This window comes from Xyrauchen texanus, chromosome 20 (assembly GCF_025860055.1).
Source record: "Xyrauchen texanus isolate HMW12.3.18 chromosome 20, RBS_HiC_50CHRs, whole genome shotgun sequence".
Taxonomy (NCBI): domain Eukaryota; kingdom Metazoa; phylum Chordata; class Actinopteri; order Cypriniformes; family Catostomidae; genus Xyrauchen; species Xyrauchen texanus.
Genome location: NC_068295.1, coordinates 30,425,017 through 30,449,667, shown reverse-complemented (window position 1 = coordinate 30,449,667; position 24,651 = coordinate 30,425,017). Strand labels below are relative to the sequence as shown.

General features: G+C 38.6%; 1 protein-coding gene across 1 annotated transcript in view; it reads left to right on the top strand.

The window, feature by feature from the left end:
* The first annotated feature begins 781 nt into the window (after nucleotides 1–781).
* pdzd7a (PDZ domain containing 7a) overlaps nucleotides 782–24,651 on the top strand; it is a 47,819-nt gene continuing 23,949 nt past the window's right edge. Inside the window, 14 exon segments of the mRNA XM_052151638.1 lie at nucleotides 782–965; nucleotides 1,822–1,959; nucleotides 3,733–3,907; nucleotides 6,224–6,400; nucleotides 6,529–6,676; nucleotides 10,008–10,068; nucleotides 11,095–11,551; nucleotides 13,703–13,947; nucleotides 15,583–15,758; nucleotides 17,617–17,708; nucleotides 17,841–17,932; nucleotides 18,210–18,281; nucleotides 20,094–20,678; nucleotides 22,653–22,753. Coding sequence (XP_052007598.1) covers nucleotides 782–965; nucleotides 1,822–1,959; nucleotides 3,733–3,907; nucleotides 6,224–6,400; nucleotides 6,529–6,676; nucleotides 10,008–10,068; nucleotides 11,095–11,551; nucleotides 13,703–13,947; nucleotides 15,583–15,758; nucleotides 17,617–17,708; nucleotides 17,841–17,932; nucleotides 18,210–18,281; nucleotides 20,094–20,678; nucleotides 22,653–22,753 — 2,703 coding nt within the window.

Here is a 24,651-nt window from a genome sequence, read left to right as displayed (position 1 = left end):
CTGTCCGAGGTGCTGATGATGCGCGTATTCACTGGACAGCGTCAAATTCCTGTCAAGACTAACAAAGTTACTATGGGCATCTCAGAAAATGTCATTTTAGTAGCTAACAAGACAGTTAAACGTATCTTAACATATTAAGAATTCCTTATCGGCTCAGTATCTCTTGCTGTAGTGCAACCCTTAGCTTCGAGAATGCAATAATTGCAGATATCACTTTACCTCCCATGGGAAATTAATCATTGCGTGGCCGGGTTCTCACAGATCTTTCTCTGCCGTTTTGGATCACTGGTAAAGGTGAGACACTGAGATGACTGACTCCTGCCAGGCGAAGCTTTGCTGGCGGTAAGGAAGTATTCCAGCCTAACGCCACAGTCTAACCAGCAGACCTGGGCCACAATTACACGTCCTCTGTGAGGATCCTTCAGAACCATGTACTCAAGGATTCACTCCTTTTTTGGACTACCATTGTTCGGATAATGCAATTTGCTTATCAGCTGTTGTATTGATTAATTATGATCATGCTGGAGTCCTATGGAGCCACCTGTGAAGACAACTTACCATACTGTGTCTAATTCAAAGTGAACAATGCTGGATCCATAGCACTTTCTTCCTGTACTATTGCAGCATACCTTCCATTTGTGGAACTAATCCTTGGGACTGTAAACCTTGTGACTGGTATTGACCCAGCCGACGTCTAGTTTGCCCACAACCACCACCACCTCCCTTCCCTTGAGCACCTTAGGCCCTGGATGAGGGTTAGAGGGGAGGTCGGCACTTTGCCATGGCTCATTCGTTTGACATGGCACGCAAAGACATGACGAATGGGGCTCATCCAAGTGCCCAGCCAGGGTCCTCGGGCACCTCTACTCTACCACGCTACCTGCACAAGAAACAACAGCGCCAGAGAGGTTTCCGATCATCCTCTCCTATGGGCAGGGTCATCCTCATTAATTCACCTGTTGACGGTGAGTGTCAAATGCAGATAACAGTTTATAAAGTATATTTACACACTCAAAGGTTTGAACATACCTACTCATTCTTTATTATTACTATTTTCCAAATTTTAGAGAAACAGTCATCAAAGTTAAAGGGATAGTTGACCCAAAACAGAAAATTCTCTCATCATTTACCCTCATGCCATCCCAGATGTGTACGCATTTCTTTCTTCTGCAGAACACAAATGAAGATTTTTAGAAGGATATTTCAGCTCTGTAGGTCTTTATAATGTAAGTGAATGGTGACCAGACATTTGAAGTTCCACAAATCACATAAAGGTAGCATAAAAGTATTCCATACAACTCCAGTGGTTTAATCCATGTCTTCAGAAGATATTTGATAGGTGTGTGAGAAACAAATCAATATGTAAGTCGTTTTTTACTATTAATCTCCACTTTCTCATTATTCTTTTGTTTTTTTGCGATTCACATTCTTTGTGCATATCACCACCTACTGGGCAGGGTGGAAAATTCATAGTAAAAAAGAACTTAAATATTGATCTGTTTCTCACCCACACCCATCATATCGCTTCAGAAGACATGGATTAAACCACTGGAGTCAAAAGGAGTATTTTCATGCTATCTTTATATGCTTTTTGGAGCTTCAAAGTTCGAGCCACTATTCACTTGCATTGTAGGGACCTACAGGCTGAAATATTCTTTTAAAAATCTTTGTTTGTTTCAGCTGAAGAAAGAAAGTTATACACATCTGGGATGGCATGAGGGTGAGTAAATGATGAGAGAATTTGGGGTAGACTATTCCTTTAAGACAGTGTTTTCAGGGAAACTAAGTCTTTCTATTTATGTCTGCTGTTTTTGCACCTAGGTGGGGATGATAGTGAGGACATCCACACCATTACTGTGGACAAAAGCGAGGATGGAAGATTGGGCTTCAGTGTGCGTGGAGGATCTGAACACGGCCTAGGAATCTTTGTCAGTAAAGTGGAGGATGACAGCTCTGCAGGTATTTCAGACAGCATAACAATCCACAGATAACTGATTTTAATAAACTTACAGTAGAATCAAGATTTCACCCACCAAAAAGTTACTTCTTGTGACAAAGTTTATGGGTAGTTGGCATGATGTATTTTTGGAAATTTGACATGTCCTGCAGTGTTACATGCAATTATTTTATAATTATTATAAATGCAGCTTTATGACTTTATTAATTGAGAGACTACAAGGAATATTGTAACTTTTTATAAATACATTTTTAACCACATTTTAGTTTAATAGAAATATTGAAAAGCATTGTTGTAGTTGAGATCAGAGTCCATGTCCTGTCAGAGACCAGAATAGGTTGATTTCAAGTCAAGACCGAGACCAGAAATGGGTCGAGTCCAAGTCAAGACAGAGACCAGTGAAGGTTGAGTCTAAGACAAGAGTTTTTTATGAACGTATTAAAGGTATTGTTTAAAGGACTATTGACTCTAGGCGCATATATCAAATAAACCTCATTTATTATTTGCTGAACCTTATGTTGGTTAAACAATATTACCAGTAGAGAATAAGGTGGACAAAATACAGTATTACATCTATAACTAAAATGGGCCTAAAAACCAAACAATAATGTATTAAATATGGCAATGTTTACACAGAAAGTCTTCTAATCATAAATGTCTAAATCATAAACATCTCAAAGACATTTTCTGAAGGTCTTATTGATATCTGAGCAGGGCTGGACTGGTAATCTGGCATACCGGGCATTTTCCCAGTGGGCCGACACAATTTGGGGCCTATTAGGGGCGGACTGGCCATCGGGAGAACTGAGCGGGCTAGTAGGTCAGCCGCAAAACGTTCCGAATGGGCCGTGATAAACTAAAATGAGCCGCCGCGTTATGCAGAATGGATCACAAAACAGTGCCGCGATATGCAGAAAAGGACAGCGACAACTTTTGAGCAGGTTGCCATGTAAAATCCTGGCCCGATTTCTCTTTCCAGTCCAGCCCTGCATCTGAGACATACTTACTGACATTCGTCTTATAGCAAACAACATAAAATAGACGTCTTCCAGATGTAAACACATATCAAATAGATGTCTGGGTGTCGTAAGTGTGCTATTGGGAATAGAGTATAGCAAAGGTGTCTTGAGACACGTTTTTAACAGATTAACAGATACTTGACAAAAGAACTTTAAAAAAAAAAAAAATGGTGGCGCTCCTACACAAAAAACAAAGCAAAAACAAAAATCTGACTGAAAAGCCAATTTATTCTAACCATTCTGCTAATCTGTTTGGCCAATTCGCTAGAAAGAACCGACTCAATAGAATGATTTATTTGTGAACTGAGCATCACTAGTTCTGATTCTGTGCAACAGACTAAAATGCATGACAAATATCAAGATCTCTGATACTGTCAGTCAAAAATGTTTGTCAGATAAATCTAAGCTTTCACTGTATGTTTTTGAAAAGGGTCTCGACTGGACTCGGGGTTAAGTCCGAGTTCACACTTATTTGAGTTTGAGTCAAAACCAAGTCCATGACAAGACCAAGACCATGAAGATTATGGTCTTAGACTCGGACTTGAAACCGAGTCCGGTCTCAAGTACTACAACACTGAAAGTCACAGCACCTAAAATATAAAATTTCTGGTATATATTTATAAAAACTTTAACCTAAAATCTTGATTGAATTAAAAAATGTAACATGTTAAGCATCAACAACACAAATATGTATAAGTTATACTGTAAATACAGTCTATAAAATATGTTTCATTTGTTTTTTATTCCACGTTACAGAGTTGGCGGGGTTGTGTGTTGGGGATAAGCTTGTAGAGGTGAATGGCATTAGCCTGGAGAGCATCACCATGAGCAGTGCGGTAAAAGTCCTGACGGGAAACAATCGACTGCGCATGGTGGTAAGACGTGTGGGGAAGGTGCCAGGCATCCGCTACTCAAAAGAGAAGACAACATGGTAAGAGGGTAGAAATTTGCAACATATCGAAAAATCGTGCTAGACTACACTTTTCCATCAACCAGATTGTCTGGTAGATTCCCTGATGAGTCTACCATCAGGGAATCTAGATCTGAAATCTGTACAAAAAAGTTTTATAGCTGATCTATACAAACAACTGATGAAATGTCTCAAAATGACCTTCAGTAAGGTTGCTGTACCTCAAGCCTGCCTTCTTGAGAGTTTCCAAACAGCTTTAGAGAATTGTCAGTAAAGAAGAATGTGTTTTGTCCTTGAACTGTCAGTTTTCTTGGGTGATCCATTTAAAATAGTATTTGTTTTTTTAGGGATTCAAGTATTGGCAGGTGTGTTGAATGATGGGGTTTAATTAGGCTCACTGTAGTGAGAATATATGCAGATCATAGTGATGGGCTACTGTTCCCCCTCTACCATGACTAACAGGGTGGAAACCCTATGACTCTTGGCCTTTGCATGTTATCTTTTCCTTCAGCTTCTGTTTCAGCATACAGTGGTGGTGGTAGAGTTACCTCAGTGGTCTTTTCAGCCAGTTCATTAACTCATAGTAGAGTGGGCATGTTTATTGCAGAAATATATGTGTGTCCAGCATAAAGTTACATTGTTTTTGTTTTGTGGATTTTAGGTGATGGGTGTAATTTTTCAATGTTAAACAACTTTCTACTATCGCAGCTTAATATGCAGAGTTAACTGTATGCAATGCAGAGCGTCATTCTCCCACAAAATGTAAACACTGTAGCTTTGTAGCCCTATCAAAACATCAAGCAACATTACTCTGTTTGCTTAAGAATCCCAACCAGTCCAACATACGCTCACCTAAAGGATTATTAGGAACACCATACTAATACTGTGTTTGACCCCCTTTCGCCTTCAGAACTGCCTTAATTCTACGTGGCATTGATTCAACAAGGTGCTGAAAGCATTCTTTAGAAATGTTGGCCCATATTGATAGGATAGCATCTTGCAGTTGATGGACATTTGTGGGATGCACATCCAGGGCACGAAGCTCCCGTTCCACCACATCCCAAAGATGCTCTATTGGGTTGAGATCTGGTGACTGTGGGGGCCATTTTAGTACAGTGAACTCATTGTCATGTTCAAGAAACCAATTTGAAATGATGCGAGCTTTGTGACATGGTGCATTATCCTGCTGGAAGTAGCCATAAGAGGATGGGTACATGGTGGCCATAAAGAGATGGACATGGTCAGAAACAATGCTCAGGTAGGCCGTGGCATTTAAACGATGCCCAATTGGCACTAAGGGGCCTAAAGTGTGTCAAGAAAACATCCCCCACACCATTACACCACCACCACCAGCCTGCACAGTGGTAACAAGGCATGATGGATCCATGTTCTCATTCTGTTTACGCCAAATTCTGACTCTACCATCTGAATGTCTCAACAGAAATCGAGACTCATCAGACCAGGCAACATTTTTCCAGTCTTCAACTGTCCAATTTTGGTGAGCTCTTGCAAATTGTAGCCTCTTTTTCCTATTTGTAGTGGGGATGAGTGGTACCCGGTGGGGTCTTCTGCTGTTGTAGCCCATCCGCCTCAAGGTTGTGCGTGTTGTGGCTTCACAAATGCTTTGCTGCATACCTCGGTTGTAACGAGTTATTTCAGGCAAAGTTGCTCTTCTATCAGCTTGAATCAGTCGGCCCATTCTCCTCTGACCTCTAGCATCAACAAGGCATTTTCGCCCACAGGACTGCCACATACTGGATGTTTTTCCCTTTTCACACCATTCTTTGTAAACCCTAGAAATGGTTGTGCGTGAAAATCCCAGTAACTGAGCAGATTGTGAAATACTCAGACTGGCCCGTCTGGCACCAACAACCATGCCACGCTCAAAATTGCTTAAATCACCTTTCTTTCCCATTCTGACATTCAGTTTGGAGTTCAGGAGATTGTCTTGACCAGGACCACACCCCTAAATGCATTGAAGCAACTGCCATGTGATTGGCTGATTAGATAATTGCATTAATGAGAAATTGTACAGGTGTTCCTAATAATCCTTTAGGTGAGTGTACAGTAGTAACTTTGGCTCAACCATTAGTGTGAGTTTGGGGCGGAGCTATCTGTTTCTATGACCAATGGCAGAAGGAGGCTGTGTTCATGGAAACCTATTTGAAAGCAGTCATTGGTGTAGAAGATTTGGTGCACAAATTACACATGTTACCTTTAATAATAAACTTTGTATTTACTTTATGTACTATTTATTTATTTTTGTACTATGACTGTGATTACTGTGTCTTTGCTTATTTGTTTACAGCTTGTAAATATATTAATGTATATTTGCAGGGTAGATCTGATCCACCGAAGGATGGTAGTGGAAGAGAGTGGTCGCACACCCTCAGAGGCCAGTTCAGATGGAGCCCTGCGAAGAATAGTGCACCTGTACACAACCTCGGATGACTACTGCCTCGGCTTCAACATCCGTGGTGGTAAAGAATTTGGCCTGGGCATCTATGTCTCAAAGTAAGTGATGATAATCTGGGGATTGGGGGTCACTTTTCCATGTCTCTTTGCTTTTGCTTTTCACTGCTGTATGACAACTATATGCCTATATGTTATTAATTTGATGATTTGTTTGGTTTTGTGTTGAGGCTGGATCCTGGTGGCCTGGCTGAACAAAATGGAATTAAAATGGGTGATCAGATTCTGGCAGCTAATGGCGTGAGCTTTGAGGACATCACACACAGCAATGCAGTAGAAGTGCTGAAGAGTCACACACACGTGATGCTGACCATCAAGGTGAGAATAACCAAAATATAATTTTTGAATAAGCTGACAAAATAATTTAATGGTATGTTCCAGCAATTTAGCATTCATTAAATGTTATCAGAACAAAGGAATAAAAATTATAATAATAAAGAAAACTATCGGCAACTATCGGTATAGATATTTGCAGATAACCGATAGTTCCAAAAAGCAACTATCAGCACCGATAAATCTGTAAAACCAAAATATCCATCTGCCAGTAGTTTTAATGCCTATTTAATCTTTAATTTGTCCTTTTAATTCATTAGTTTTTACTTTAATTTAGTTTTAGTTTCAGTTTTCAGTGTTTTCTACTATATCCAATTTAACACAATAACTTTCACTGAAATTGCCTTAATGTAACCTAGATTTATATATATATATATATATTTTAAATTCAATATTTTCCTCAAAATTCTACAACAATACACCATAATGACAACATGAAAGAAGTTTGTTTGAAATCTTTGCAAATTTATTAAAAATAAAAAACAAAAAAATCACATGTACATAAGTATTCACAGCCTTTGCCATGACACTCAAAATTGAGCTCAGGTGCATCCTGTTTCCACTGATCATCCTTGAGATGTCTCTACAACTTGATTGGAGTACACCTGTGTTAAATTCAGTTGATTGGACATGATTTGGAAAGGCACACACCTGTCTATATAAAGGTCCCACAGTTAACAGTGCATGTCAGAGCACAAACCAAGCCATGAAGTCCAAGGAATTGTCTGTAGACCTCCGAGACAGGATTGTATCGAGGCACAGATCTGGGGAAGGGTACAGAAACATTTCTGCAGCATTGAAGGTCCCAATGAGCACAGTGGCCACCATCATCCATAAATGGAAGAAGTTTGGAACCACCAGGACTTTTCCTAGTGCTGGCCACCCGGCCAAACTGAGTGATGGGGGGGAAGGGCCTTAGTCAGGGAGGTGACCAAGAACCCGATGATCACTCTGACAGAGCTCCAGCATTTCTCTGTGGAGAGAAGAGAACCTTCCAGAAGAACAACCATCTCTGCAGCACTCCACCAATCAGGCCTGTTTGTTTGAGTGGCCAGACGGAAGCCACTCCTCAATAAAAGGCACATGACAGCCCACCTGGAGTTTTCCATAATGCACCTAAAGGACTCTCAGACCATGAGAAACAAAATTCTCTTGTCTGATGAAACAAAGATTGAACTCTTTGGCCTGAATGGCAAACGTCATGTCTGGAGGAAACCAGGCACCGCTCATCACCTGGCCAATCCCATCCCTACAGTGAAGCATGGTGGTTGCAGCATCATGCTGTGGGGATGTTTTTCAGCGGCAGGAACTGGGAGACTAGTCAGGATCGAGGGAAAGATGAATGCAGCAATGTACAGAGATATCCTTGATGAAAACCTGCTTCAGAGTGCTCTGGACCTCAGACTTCATCAGGTTCATCTTCCAACAGGACATCGACCCCAAGCACACAGCCAAGATAACAAAGGATTGGCTACGGGACAACTCTGTGAATGTCCTTGAGTGGCCCAGCCAGAGCCCAGACTTGAACCCGATTGAACATCTCTGGAGAGATCTGAAAATGGCCGTGCACTGACACTCTCCATCAAACCTGATGGAGCTTGAGAGGTCCTGCAAAGAAGAATTGGAGAAACTGCCCAAGAATAGGTGTGCCAAGCTTGTAGCATCATACACAAAAAGACTTGAGGCTGTAATTGGTGCCAAAGGTGCTTCAACAAAGTATTGAGCAAAGGCTGTGAATACTTATGTACATGTGATTTATTTTTTTTTTTCATTTTTTTTTTTTATAAATTTGCAAATATTTCAAACAAACTTCTTTCGCATTGTCATTATGGGGTATTGTTTGTAGAATTTTGAGGAAAATAATGAATTTAATAAAAAAAAAAATTATATTTATTTCTAAGTTTTAATTTAATATAGTGGCATTTTGATAAAAAAAATATGTGTTGCGATGAAATGTTTTCACCTAGTTTTTGTTTATTTTTCTTTCACGATAATAACACTGTATCAGAACCACTGAGGAATTGTATGAAATAATTGATGTATCTTCTGCGGGAAACTGAGTCAAATATTGGACTAAATGACAGATCCCAAGCATTCAAAAACGAGAGAGACATGCCAACTTGCTGCTATTACTGAATGCTGACAAAGAACAACCTCCAGTTTTACAGATAACTAAAAGGGAGTGTGAGGCATTCTTTAATGACACTATTACAAATAGACAGAGTACAGTTATTTATCTCCACTGAAAATGAAAAGGGCAAGACAAATGATTTGCAAAGTGCTCTAGCATATTAATTGCAACCACCACATGCTAAATAACATAGCGTCTTATTGCGTCTGTGACTAAGAAAGCATAGCAAAGCAGACAGCTGGCATTTAGCTGTCACATTCCTGGTTGCTCGCTTTACTCAGGCGGAGATCAGGTTCCACCTGTGAAAAACAGCCAGGTGATGTGCATTATTCACCAGGCCTTAGGGATCAGGTTATAATCAGCAGAAAGCCTCATTTTATGGCCTTTTCTCATTGCCCCCATGGCAAGGCTTTGAATCAAACCTTCAGTGGTGCTATAAGTATGTAGGGCCTGATGTGACAGCTATTGATGGCACTTTGTAGTGGTAAGTGTTAGCTCAGTTTTCTCTTTGGATCCAATAGCCCTGCTTGCAATAAGAGAAGTGACAATGTGAGAAAATGTCAGGCAAGAATCAAAATGGAAGGAGAATGTAATATATTTAAACTGTGTGGAAGTTCCTGTAGCTCAGTAGATCATTTCACTGTCAATGCTTGAGTCTTGGGTTCGACTCACAGGGAAGGCACAAACTGGAAAAATGTATATCCCAAAAGGCACTGTTAATCACTTTGGATAAAGTGTCTGCCAAATGTGTAAACTTTAATGTGGATTTACACAGTTTGTTTGAATCCACTGTAAAGTGACACAGCTTCTGTGTGACATCATTGTCCTCCACCAGAACTTATTTTTCTAATAGGCAAATGAGGCTGCCACCTACTATCATCTTAATAATGTTCCAGTTCTTGTTTAATGTTTGTAAAACAGTAGACTTAGGTATCCGGAGGGGCCTGTGACCTCAAGAGAACTCAAAGAATTCAAAGTGCCCCTGGGGCATTAGTTATAAATGCTTGAACTAACAAATAATATGAGGTCATATTATTTGGAACAACATTAAGGGGTGATGAAATGATGACAACATTTTCATTTTTTTTTTAACAATTTGTTTAAGACTATAGGTTTTTGTAGATTGTTTTCCTCAGTGTGATTATGTAGTAACAACAAATATGTTTGTCTGATCTCCTGTGCTAGGAAGCTGGAAGATATCCCGCATATAAGGAGATGGTGGCAGAGTACAGCTGGCTTAATAAATGTATGTAAACATTACCTGTTAACCTCACATACCAGACAGTTCATCCATGAATTATGTTATGTATCTTTAAAGATGCTTTTTGTGATGCACTCTTTTGCTTTTGTATTTTGAGCATCCTGTGTTAGACACATAATATCCGTAATTGAAATGATGGTGTGCATTTGCACAGTCCCTGTGCAGATTAAAAGTGCAGACAGGCCACATTAAGCCTATTTTTTTCATTGCCCTCAAATTCTCTGCTTTCCATTTAATATGGACATGTCTAAAAATAGCCTGGGATTAGAGCATAAAGCTAAAACTCCGATAAGTCATCTGGGATTGTGCATGTTTCTATTATCAGAGTTGTTTGAAGGTATTTAGGTTACATGACAGTATAATTTGGTGATATACCATATTTAAAAGTGAAGTGTGTAACTTTATCCCAGTTTACTATGCAGAGACCATTTGTAGGTTAAGTTACCTGAAAAGTGTAAAAACTGTGGCTCAGTGGAGCTTTCAAAGCATTGCTCTTTTTGTTTGAGCATCCACACACAGCAACATTGACCCAACCAATGGCATTAAGCTATTTTTCAGGTCCAGCTAATGCGCATACAAAATAAATTTATTACATAAGAAATTCATTAATTAATGGGAAAAATACTTTCTGATCCCAGATGGCTGAAAAAGTTGGCAGGCACTGTTGCACTCTATTGGGTGTTCCACTTTATATCATTAATGTTAACACAAGTGCTCCATCTCAGGCTAAATAGTCTCTGTAGTGGCGCAGAAATTACACTTCACCTTTCCAGTTTTTGGAAAATTTATTTTAGGAATTTCTTTGCTATTTATAAGGTTCTCTATGTCTGTGCTTTCTTTATGTTTTAAAAATTTTTACATAAATACACTGTGATGTAAACATTTTATGTAAGTTCACAAGTGTAATAAAGTGGAAGACAGAGCTCCACTGAAGTGCACTGAAGGTTCTAAGTGTCCTATTAGGTGTCCTAAATATATGACTTGAAAGTCTCTTTTCTTTCTGTTTATCAGTGGCTAATGGGGGTCAGCCCTCTTCCTCTCAGGGTTCAGACTCCTACTCCTCAACTTCCTCGCTGTCTTCCGGAACGCCAGTCAGCTCTCTTAGCGGTCTTTCACAGGTCATGTTCCCACCTGTATTTGGCTCAGAGATGGTGGATGTCTGTATCTCTACCGAGGACCGCTCACGTCGGCCCAGCTCTGAACGGAAAGAGACTGCAATGCAGACTGACCCACCAGAGCCTGATACCTCATCGAGAGCTAGTAGGGTCATAACCACAGAAACCAGCAGAATGGTGGGCGAAACTGTTCTTTTGAAAGATACAGCAATCCGTAGAGGGACCGCCCACCCTAGGACAAGAACCTTCTCTGCTGGGGATAAAGAGACTCTGGATTCTTGTAAAACTGCAGTCCTGATGGCTCTCAGTAAACCTAGGAAACCCATCCGCCGATCCCAGAGTCACATCACTGTGTCAGGTACAGTAAAGCAGTGTGTAATTTCTTTGCCACTAGTGTCACCAAACGGAAATTCAAATATTCTGACAAACAGGTTTCCCAAACTCTCCCCCCATATTCCATTGGTCGCGCAAACAGATAGTCTGTTGTTCTAAACCTGTATGACTTTCTTATACCTCTGTGGACCACAAAAGAGAAACCATTTAAGAATATCCAGGGCAATTATATTGGCTATTCCATATAATAAAAGTGATTGATGACTGAGCCTGTCAAGCTTCAATTTGACAATAAAAGAACTATAAAAATATTATGTATGTGGTCCAGACAAGTCTTGCACTATATACATTTTCTGAAGCCATTTGATAGCTTTGTGTGAGAAACAGACAGAAATTTGAGTCATTATTCACTGAAAATCTTGACATCTGCCATAGATCTCTTTGGTGCATTCACAAGAGTAATGAGAGAAGTAAAATATGTTAAGTTAATGAACAATTTATTATTTTGAGTCTGATCTTTTCAATGAATCACTTGATCCAGTTCACAAAGCCGATCTAAGTCATTCATTTACAGATCTGACTTATTTGGTTCTATAGTTCAACTCACTGATTCAATTTTCCAGTCTAAAAGTTTAACAGCCCATTAGAGCAAGATTTTCAGTAAAAAAAACTACCTATTTCTTGGTCTGTTCCTTGGACAAAGCTTATTATATGACTTCAGAAGACTTTTGGAACAATATCATAATACTTTTATGCAGATTTATTTGTCATTTTGGGGCAGTCCCAGTCCTCATTCACTTGAAAAATTCCCCTTTTGTATTCTACAAGAGAAAGAAAGTCATACAAGTTTGAAAAATGTAGAACATAAGGGTGGGTAAATAATGACAGAATTTTGATTATACCATCGAAAAAGAGATAAAATAGGAGTCTCTCAGCCCATCACTGAAGGCTATAAATCAAAATAAGGTGAGGTGCCAGCCTCTGTTTATCACTGATGAAACATGAAACTCATATCTCAGTTGCAATGTCCATGCCCAAGGTCACAACCAGACCAGCGATGGGGAGATCTTGTGTAATATGATCCTAACATAATAGAAAATGTGTGGCTAAAAACAACTGACCCATTAAGCAGCCCTGTAGTCATACTACTGCATCTGTTTTTCATATACACTGTAAATTGCAGTGCGCTGCTATTGGATGTCTGCAGTGAAATTAACTCTGTGGAATGCATAATACATCAGTATTTCTGCATGGGATATCCCTGTGAAAGATTAAAGGTTCAGACTAGAGAATCTGACGCCATGAGAAATGTACGCTCAAAAGCCACAGGACCAAGTTTATATCATCTTGTTTTATTTGCCAGGTTTATTACCTCACACTGTGGAGATAAATGACTGGAGTATTTGTAACAACAAGTGGCCTTTAAAGAATACATTTAATCACAAGACACTATTATTTCATCTCTGTTATCAGTCTTAACATAATCGGCCACAAAACATCCAAATTTGTCCATGAAATATTTAACTCCCAAATCAAAAGAAGAAGAAATATGGATTTAGGGGATGAAATATAACCTGGACATGTTCTTGGCAGGCATTTTAAAATGAATTAATTGTTATGACAATAGTTCCACAGTGCAATTAGGATTCAATATCCTTTTTTTTCTAATCTTTTAGGTTTTAATTTTTTTTTGGTTTTAGTTTTTAATGTTTTGATTTAGAGGTTATGTATAACCTGGACATGTTCTTGACAGGCATTGTAAGGTTCACCAATATCACCTTTGGATAGCATCCAAAGCTACTTACTGTACATTCTTCAGTAATTTTACATTTAAAGAATTGGTGTCTGGATATTGCAAGCAATTCAGCAGGTGTTCAAACTAAGCAATTTCTGGTGTGCTCACCCTGTAGTGACCTGGGGTTAAGTGTCTTGTTCAAGGTCACAATAGTGATAAAACGTGATAGTGATCTCAGTAACTCTCTTGTTTCTGAGTCACCCTTGCTCAGCACTGAACCGGCAACATTTGTGCTAGAATGCCACATATTATACATGTATTTTGTCACTTGGGCATGTCGGCGTGTTTCTTTGTGAATATTCATTTATTTAAAATACAGCAGTTGAAAAGATTTAGCATGCATCTCTAATTTAATTCAAACTTTGCTTGTCTGGAGGTCACTCTTTTACATGTTTCTGTATGGATGTTGATCAGAGGACAAGCAGAAGAAAAAGAAACATCAGAAGAACAAGGTAGAGGCAGAAGGAAGCACACTGCAGCGCTCCAAAACCTTTGTCAGCCTGCTGTTTAAAAGCGGACGCAGGAGGGAAAGGTCTTCCTCTAGAGATAGGAAGGACACGGGGAAAGGGGATGGACACAGAGGAAGATCCAAATCACCCAAACATTTAGATAACGAACCAGGTGAGTTCACACACAACTCTCTGTCCACACGTAGTTCAACAGCCTTTAATGAAGCCCATGTTTTGTGTGAATACCAGGGAATTGCAGACACCAAAAGCAGAGGAGGCAGGTATTTGCATTTAAAAAGTCAGCAAGCAGCATAATGGGTTTTTAAAGAGCCTAATTTAGAAGAGAGAGCTGCTTTACTGTATAATGCTATGCAGTAATTCCCTTGAAGTGGCCTTGAGTCCGGCCCCTGTGGTTTTTTTCACAGCTAATTATAAATTACATACTGCAGCTGCATTCTTTACAGTGCTTTGCAACAGACACTTCAATGGGTATTTAAAAATTATGAAAAGTAGGCTGGTCAGTTTTGCCATTTCAGAGTGCATGTTTTCATATATAAACAAGGAATGTGGATAAATGTGTGTTTTTTGTTGGGAATCACAGGGCTGCAATTACTAATTTTGTAACCTTGTAACTTTAAGGTACGGGAGTCCATTCTGTGTTGCAAATAAATATATATATTAGTCACAGGGTGCCTACAACTCTTTCAACTGTGATTATATTCACAAATAATATAAACCTGAATGCATTTTTGCTTTTATAAAATGGCTACTACATAATAAAAGTCTTAAGAACACAAATATTATTTAAAGGTATAGTTCACACAAAAATAAAATTCTCACATCATTTACTCACCCTCATGCCATCCCAGATGTGTTTGACTTTCTTTCTTCTGCAGAACACAAATAAAGATTTTTAGAAGAATATCTCAGCTCTGTTGGTCTTTACAATGCAAATCAATGATGACCAGACATTTCAAGCTCCAAAAATCACATAAAGGCCACATAAAAGTAATCCATAATGCAGTGGTTAAATCCATATTTTCTGGGTGAGAAAATGATTAATATTTAAATCTTTTTTTATTTTTACCATAGATGTCCACTTTCATTTTCACATTCTTTCACATTTTGAAATTGATTGATTACTTTTATATTGGATTTATGTGATTTTTGGATCTTGAATGTTCTGGTCACTATTCACTTGCATTGTATGGACATACAGAGCTGAGATTTACTACTGCTAAAAATATAATTTTGTGTTCAGCGTAAGAAAGAAATTCATAAACATCTGGGATGGCAAGAGGGTGAGTAAATTATTAGAGAATTAATATTTTTGGGTGAACTATACTTTTAAAACTTTATTTTATTATTTACAATTGAATAAGTTGCCATCCTTTCACTCGAAAATATAGTCCCGGACATAGGTTAAAAGGTTAAATCATGGTTAATATTTGGCCTATTCTGGTGCATCATAGCTGTTACTATATCATGCATTTGAGCACCGCTCGATTTCTGTATTGACGATGCAGCATGTAGTACCAGAATTGTCCTCTTTTGTTTTTTAAATACATTTCAATTTAACTATCAGCAATAATTGTAGTTATAAGGTTAGAGGAAAATTAGCAGTTATATGTGATATGTGGATATGTGTCTTACTGACTAATTCACAATATTGGCTTTTCCTTAAATGCAAATAATAAACTTAGGCAGGATTATTATTCTGATTATATTACAAAGGCTACCATTATAATTGCTGTCATCAGTACTCTTATTTTGGCTCCTTTCCTGACTCTAGCACTTGTGCCCTCAGGTAAAGAGCGAGGTCGACCTATAATTAACCTGTTGAGTTCTCCCAGAGAGACCCGAGCTGGTATGAGGGAGCATAGCCCCATGCCCAGCCCAAAGACTATGGCCATGATGGAGGACACGGCTCGCAAACTGCTCAATGATGATGAGGTGGCTGCTGTCATGAGACACTGTAAAAGGGTGAGTCTGCAGTTAGCTAAATATGACTGCCCTGTTGAACAGACCAGCATTGCTGGTTTACAAGGTATTTGCTACTTAGGATACTAGTTCCCGACAGGGGATGCTGGTATGCTGGTGTCTCCACCAGGATTCTTAACTAATTTAATCAGCAAGCCCCATTGGTTAACCAGCTTCATCAGAAATACTATGCTGGTTGACTGACATTTTTGGCTGGTGAACAATATAGCTATGCTGGTCCACCAGCTAGTCCAGCACCAAACCAGCACTAACCAGCATAAACCTGCATGGACCAGCATTAAAATTAATATTGGTCTTAAAGCTGGTCTTTTCAGCAGAGTAGATACATGTCTAGGAAAAATGACTTTTGAAAAATAGCTCATGTTAGACTTTAGACTTTATTTTGAATCAGGTGAATCAGGGCCTTTCCATGACATCTGTGCATGTGGATTGATGTTGATGGGGATGTGTTTGACTAGAAAAGGCTCTGTCATCTGTCTAGCCATATTTCCGACTAATCAATGTCCATGCCGGCTGCACTCACAAAGGGCAGATTTGCCTTGTCATTTATGATTAGGATCAAGTGTTGCGGATCGTCTGAACTCTGCAGTTGGAAACACCACACTTAGTCACTTCTAAAGATAGATCAATTCAGGAGCTGTTCTGAGAACTCTAGCAAAACTCAAACTCTAGCATTATTGCTGGGGTTCAAAAACTCAAATATTCAAAATATTTTTTTATTAAGATCAGCCTCAGACAAGATCAGCAAGAACAAAACTTTTGTGTTTTGGGTGTTGGTCCCAAGTTGTGTTGGGTGATGGTGTACTGGTGTCCATGCCATGCTTCTTAAAGGGATAGTTCTCCCAAAAATCATCATTTTCAAAAATTTTAGAAGAATATTTCAGCTCTGTAGGTCCATGCAACTTTGAAGGACCAAAAAGCACATAAAGACAGCATAAAATTAATCCATATTACTCCAGTGGTTAAATCCATATCTTCAGAAGCAATATGATAGGTGTGGGTGAGAAACAAATCAATATTTAATTCATTTTTTACTTGAAATCTCCTATTTAACTTTGTTGTTGGCAATTTGCATTCTTCTTGCATATCACCACTTCCTGGGCAGGGAGGAGAGTTTATGGTAAAAAGGACTTACTGTAAATATTGATCTGTTTCTCAAAAACACCTATCATAGAACTTCTGAAGACATGGATTTAACCACTGGAGTCTTATGGATTGCTTTTCTGCTGACTTTATGTGCTTTTTGGACCTTCAAAGTTCTGACCACCATTCACTTGCATTGTTTGGACATACAGAGCTGAAATATTCATCTAAAAACCGTTGTTTGTGTTCACCAAAAGAAAGTTATATACATCTGAGATGGCATGAGGATGAGTAAATGAGAGGTGATGAAAGAATAAAAAAATTTCTGTGGACTATCTCTTTAACTAACTTAACCAGCAAGGTTCCCTTGGTCAAGCGCCATCTGAAAGACCATGCTGGTTGACATTTACATTTATGCATTTGGCAGATGCTTTTATCCAAAATGACTTGCATTAAAGGTTTTTTATTTATCAACTTTGAAACAAACTCATGACCTTGGCAGTGCTAACGCCATGCTATATAAGTAGATTTTTAGAAACATTCCATAGCATAAACCAGCTTAGACCAGCATGGAAATTCATTTATTTTTTTTAATCATTTGTCAATGTATGTTGAACACAACTTAGAAAACTATTTTCAGTATGTTTCCTTCGGTCTGAACCCAGAGCTTGTTAGTTAGTTCAATCGTTTAAATCGCTGATTCCAAAAGCGCTAAATGTAACCGAGCATCATTTTCTCGCTATCATTCCCTTTTTAGTTTCTGGTAGAGCGAGTGGTTGAGGATCTTGTGCGCCCCCTGCTGGCCATCTTGGACAAACCCGAGAAGCTTCTGCTGCTGAGAGAGATCAGGTGAGGAAGTTAACCTTTGTTATACTTAAAAATATCCACAAACATATATGCATTTTCCAAATTCATTCAAGCACATACTGGCTTAACTTCTGAGCAATGTTTACATCTAATGTCTAACTTGCTTTCATGTAGGATGATTATCCCTCTCACAGATCTAGGGCGTTTTGACAGTATGGTCTTGCCCTTTGAGCTTGAAGCCTATGACATACTAAAAAGCCGCTCTGGTAAGAGAACATTTCACTGAATCTTTAGCTTTTGAAATGTTTATCTACATGTACATACATTTTTTTCCACATCTGTTTGAAGCACGAGCCTTAGATCAAACGTTTTTTTAAATCACGAGAAACAAATTCAGTCAAGTGTGTCCAAATGTTGGACTGGTTGACTAGTTGTATGTGAGAAATTCTTGAAAATCTTTGACATCTGGATTTTAATCTGTAAGCACTGTGGTGAATGTGAACTCAGTGTGATTCGCTTTACTGCATTTTTGGGTTTCTGCAGTGAGGTCTCCTGTCCTGCGTTCTCCTTGTCATGCCGGAACGCCCCGTCGCCATCTAATAACGTCCATCCCAGGTAACTTCCCCAGTGGTGTGTACTTGAGTGTACCATTCTTTCATTTCCCATTTTCACACACACTTTTCAGTGCAGTGCAATGCCCTCACTCTGATCCCTGCAGGAAATTATATAACCAGAGGGTTTAGACTCCCACTCTCCCCTGCACCAGTGATTTCAGACCCTGAAACGAATGTCTTAAAAAAGACTCTTAGACTTCAAATATCTAGTTCCTGATATTTAATCTGCCCCGCCCACACACACGCACACATAGAATCCTTCTCTTTCTAAAACCCTCTGTGCCCTCATTACTGTACATTGCAATCACTTTTTTATAATGAGTCTGTTGAAATTTGACCATTGTAAGCTGGCATTTATGACACAAATGCATCATTTGTGAGATATTAAACATGCATCATTGTCTGGATAAATAGATGTGTCAACAGTGTCCTGCCTGTTTTTTTTCTACTGCTGACACAGTATATGACCTCTTGAACTCTAACTGCAGAGCAGCTGATGTCATTGTCCACAGTGTCAGGCCAATACCTAGATGTTCCTCTGACTTTTGAATGGAAGTCATTTCTAAAATGCAAGAATGGCGCCTTGCATTGTTTAACCTTTAAGCATCCACCCACGCAGGTCTGAAGCTTAATGCAGCTCCTTTGTACCATCCACAGAGGAGTAATTCAAACCTCTCTGCACCAGAGGCCCCTGAAATCTGAGTGAAAAGCACACCGCTGCTTACTCAATGGATATGAATGTGTGATTGCCGCTCAAATTTCTGGATGAAAGGGAAAGCGTGTGTATGAGTGTGCTTTCATAACATCTGCAATGATTTAAGGAGATGTAAATTAATTCGGCCTTTTGACCACATTAATGTTTATGGGAGAAGAAGATGTGTGAATGTGACAAATTGTTTTATTGAATATGTGAATTTACCAGTGTGTCCACACATGTGAATTACAAAAAGTATTATGGTGGTGCTATGGTAATACATATCCACAACACATGGTTTACCCATAGTGCATTTTCAAAAAATCATGGCATTACCATGATACAATGTGCGAAAACCATGGGAATATTTTAGATATACTGGACCATGGTTCTTAATGATTACCATATTCATATACCATGGTATTTACATGGTAGTTCAAGGTACTTCAAAGAATATCTTTGTACTACCATGGTATACATTTCAAATAAATGTATGCCAAGGTACATGTACAAAAAATACATGGTATTACCATTTGTACCATGTCCAAAAACATGTTAATACCATGGTACTTTGATAGTGTACATAACATGGTAATGAATGACTAAAATATATATCATGGTATTTACATGGCAGTCCAAAGTACTTCAAAGAATACAATGGTATTATCATGGTATGTCACAAAACATGGATTTATCATGATACATGCCCAAAAACACATAGTTTTACCAGTTTAAAAACCATTGTAAAACCATCATACTTTGATATATACCATGGTAATAAATGACTGACTAACATATTCATATACAGTACTAAGGTGTTTACATGAAAGTCCATGCGGTACGTTAAATAATACCATGGCATTATGTGCAAAAATCATGGGAATATCATTGGCCTTTGATATACACAATTGTACTGAATGATAACCATATTTATTGTATATACCATTGTATTTACATTGTAGTCCAAGGTACTTCAATGAAACATGGTATTACCATGGTATATGTCTTAAAAACATGGTTTTACCATGGCATGTGTCAAAATAACCTGGTAATACCATTTTACTTTTTTGGTAAATGGTGAGTGAACGAGAACACATTTTTAATATCCACCTGTCACAGACTACAGGGGTGGATTCCACCTGCAGCCGGTGCAGGATCTCGAGAGTGAACGGCAGTTCATAGAAAATCTGGAGCGACAGCGCATGGCAAGCCTACCAACCGGTAGACTTCCTCCTCCTCGAGCTTTCACTCCCCTTTTGGATGTACCCGTGGACACATACATCACAGACTCACTCCGTCATCGCTCCTTGAGCCCTGCTCGGCCCATTTGGCCGCATTCAGAGTCCCCTCACAGCACAGAGGGTCAGGGACGCTCCCCGCAAAGAAGAGGCAACGGATTCCCCCAGACATCACACCATGACTCTTTATCCAGTAGAGGTGATTCTGTCCCAGAGAGGGGAAGGTCCCCTCATAGGAATGGACATAGAGCAAAAACTGACAAATCTCACAATGGAAAGGAGGTGAAGTATACTGTAATGAGTGCACATCGACGGAGCAGGACACCATTGACCCAAGTGTTTGGGCCCAGCTCAGTTCAGGACTGGAGAGAACCAATGAATGGACACTCGGACAGCCAAGAAAGCCCACCAGAGAAAGAGGATGAACTGACCACTGTTTCTATTTCCAAGACCAAACAGTCCTTGGGTGAGTAGAGATACTTTGTCCTGACTCTGTTTGGTAATCTGTCTTATATGACTCTGTCTTATCTCCAAGTGAATTCTTGAATTGAAACCTAGCATGCAGAACTAATGGACTAAAACATGTTAATTCAGCTCCAAAAAGCACATAAAGGCAGCATAAATTAATCCATAAGACTCCGGTGGTTTAATCCATGTCTTCTGATGTAATTGGTTTTGGGTGAGAACAGACCAAAATGTAACTCCTTCTCACTGTACATCCTGACATTGCAGTCTCTAGGCGCGGTCATGATTTCAAGCTCGACTTCCTATTGAAGAGACTGCTAATGTCAAGAAGTTGGAATGCCATATTTCTCTTTTTATATAAAATTAAAGTTTATGGCAAACTATAAAAAGAACAAAAAGCACCAAAAAAACTATTATAAAAGCAGTCCATACAATTTGTGCACATTATACCAAGTCTTCTGAAGAAATCCGATGTGTGAGGAAAAGACCAAAATGTAATCTGTTATCCCTTGGCCAGAGCTCTCAAATCTCATTCACACTTATTTTTATTTAAAAAATGTCACCTTTAGACATGTTGTCGACGATATTGATGGAAAACTCCATTAGTTCTCGCTTGCCAGGTGACGCATTGTTCTGTATATTTCTCACTCTAAGTTTATGGCTCTCTATGGATTCAGAAAACGTGCGCACAAGACACATGGACTGCTTTCAAGATACTTTGGTGGTGTTTTTTTTTTTTTGGCAGTACATATGTACTTCCATTTGCATGAAAAAAAAAAAAGCTTGGATATTCTGCCTAAGATCTAATTTTGTGTTTCATGTAAGAAAGAAACTAATATGTTGGAACGACATGGGGGGTGAGGATACTGTATGATAACAGAATTTTCATTTTTTTTAAAAGATGGCTTTAAAAATATATATTGATCAGTCAAGTTTATGAAGTACCAGTTCATTATACTTGACCTCTTTTCCCATCACTGATAATCAATCAATCAATCTTTACTGTTTAATCTTGGCTGAAACCAGCATTACTTTACCACACATTAAAAAGGATTTAACAACATGAGAATATCTGGTGTATATCTGTGTATATATACAACTGTACAATGTATATGTACAGTTGAGTGCATATGTTTGCATCCACCTTTTGTCTCATAAGTTTACACACCCCTTTCTCAGAATTTGTACAAATATAAGAGAGCAAAGATCATACTTTATTACTTTGTACTGCCCTGCAATGCTACATAATAGATATTATTTTATTTATTATATATTTATTTATAGATATTCTTGAGCATCAATGGATGTTTGCATCTTTTGTAATAGTTGATGAGTCCCTCAATTCAAGTGTCCAAAACTCATCAAGGAAGCAACACACCATATTAAAGGGATGATTCACCCAAAAATTTAAATTTACTCATCATTAATTCACCCTCATGCCATCCCAGATGTGTATGACTTTCTTTTTTCTGCTGAACACAAACAAAGATTTTTAGAATAAATATCTCAGTTCTGTAGGTCCATACAATGCAAGTGAATGGTGGCCAGAACTTTGGTAAAAAAGCACATAAAGGCAGTGTAAAAGTAATCCATATGACACCATTAGATTAATGATCCCTCCAGAAGCTATATGATATATGTGTGGGTGAGAAACAGATAAATATTTAAGTCCTTTTTTTTTTTTACTAAACTTCTGAACAGGATAGTTTGTTAAAATTCAATTATTTTATCTTGTGAAATATATGTGAATGTAAATATCTGTAAATCAGTACTAAATGAACATTTTTAATGATTCCTCTTATCTAAACAACTTTTAGATTCTGCAAGCAAACTCTTTATCTAATAAAATACATTATAAATATCTCTCCAAAAGAGAAAAAGCAATTTGGTTGATCGTTAGATTTATTTCATTCATGTTACTTTAGAGAGCTGGAACTTTAGTATGGCTTGATGATTTTTTCTTTTGTTTGTGCAGGTATAAGCATCTCAGGTGGGATAGAGTCAAGGGTGCAGCCAATGGTGAAGATAGAGAAGATCTTTCCAGGAGGAGCGGCCTCCACCAGTGATGTTCTGAAGGTAAATGATCATCCTCATGCTGTTACTCAACCTCAGCTACAGTATGCAGAGAGAACACAACCAAAACATATGGCAGAGATCTTACAATAATAACAATCTGCTTCATTCTGAATCTTCTGTGTCAGTGCTAAAGTATATAAGTCATGGTCACCATGATTTTTTGCTTTCTCTGTCTGATATTCTACAGAATTGATTATTTGGATATGTGTTCTTTACTTTTTTGTCCAGTACAACTTAAAGTACATATTTGACCACAGTAGGCTGCCATTTGAATGAATTTATGTTTGTATGATTTTAGTGTTGTCTTAAACAGTAGTGGCAGATCACAATATATAACAATAATGTACAACCAAGCCTTATTTATTTGATGAATTGTGTGTTTGAGGAGCTGGGCTGGCAATGACAAACTGCTGTAAGCAAATCTGATTCATATTGTTGATTTGAATTCTGTTTTGGTTACAACTACCATTCAGTTACATTAGCTGAGCACAGAAGGATTTTTATAAGCTTAAGTGGCGCAACTCATTCATTACTGGAGAATTATATTGACCAGACCAGTTTACTTAGAGTCAGCTGCTTTTTATGAATGCTGAAATGTTTTTATACTGGTCCAGGCTAGTTTATTCTGGTTAGTGTTGGTTTGGTCCTGGTCTTGCTTGCACAGCTGGTTGATCAAGTTAGCCATGCTGATTAAGCTAGTTAAGAAGCATGTTGAGGACACCAGCACATCGGTATCGCATGCTAGTGACCATCATCCAAAACACAACATATGCTGAAGACCTGTTAGTCATTTCACCAGAGGTACACACTTTTATGTTTCACTTTGTATCTAAACAACATACCAACATGTCCAGGTCCTTCATCTATACTGACTGAGGCAGAATTAGGTCTAAAGGTCAAAGCAGGTGAGGGCATGATACCTTGCACTGCCAACAGCACCTCTGTGACCCTGAAAACAAGGTTAAAACCTTGGGATCCCATGTGTGTATGTGCGCTTGTGTGTACTTCAAGAGGAGAAGTATCCTGTCGATTACAGTATATCAGGTAACAGCACTTCCCTGCCCTGCTCAGAGAGGCTTGTGTTGCTCACACTCAGGAGATCTGATGTCAGACTCAAAACCCTACTGTTGCCAAGAATACCCACTTGTCTCCTGCCTCCACTAGGGCTTGGTGTGAAAGACTAGTGGGGACTAGTGTGGATATTTACGTTCATATCAAAGACATTCCACTCATATTCACATTCCACTTAATTTACTTGTTGTCACACCTTTAGGACACAATCCTTTAGAGAGCAGACTTATTCAAACTGGTGGTCCACAATAGATTCTTATTGTCCTGGTTCTTGAGTTTATTGGCTGAGTAAAATATAGACCTAATAATAACTGACAAAATGACAAACATTCAGTGCATTCACCATCGAGCTACAGAGTGTTTTTGAGAAGTCGAGCTACAGTCTTCATCTGTCTGTTCAAGTATGCATGACACAATGTGCAATCGGATATCTGAAGGAAGTATGTCAGATGAGGAAGTGACATAGACATTTTTCTGGTTTACCTTTTGCGTTCTTCTAGCTTTTTGCCAACTTTTTCCAAAAGTTCACTGTCCCTTGTTTTTTGTCTGACCATGTATTTAAACATGTTCAGCTCCTTCAGCTTAAACAACATGAATGCCGTGTTCTCATCCTTACAAAAATGTTCATTCTTAGCATTTGCCATTTACCTTGTTTGTGTTGCATTAGAATTCAGGGACAAATATACATTAGATTACCATGTATTAGGGCTGTCAATCGATTAAAACTTTCACTTGAATTAATTACATGATATGCCGATTAATGAATCAAATTAATCGCAATTATTCGCCTATATAAATATTTGCTGAGAAAGACCCTTAAATAACAA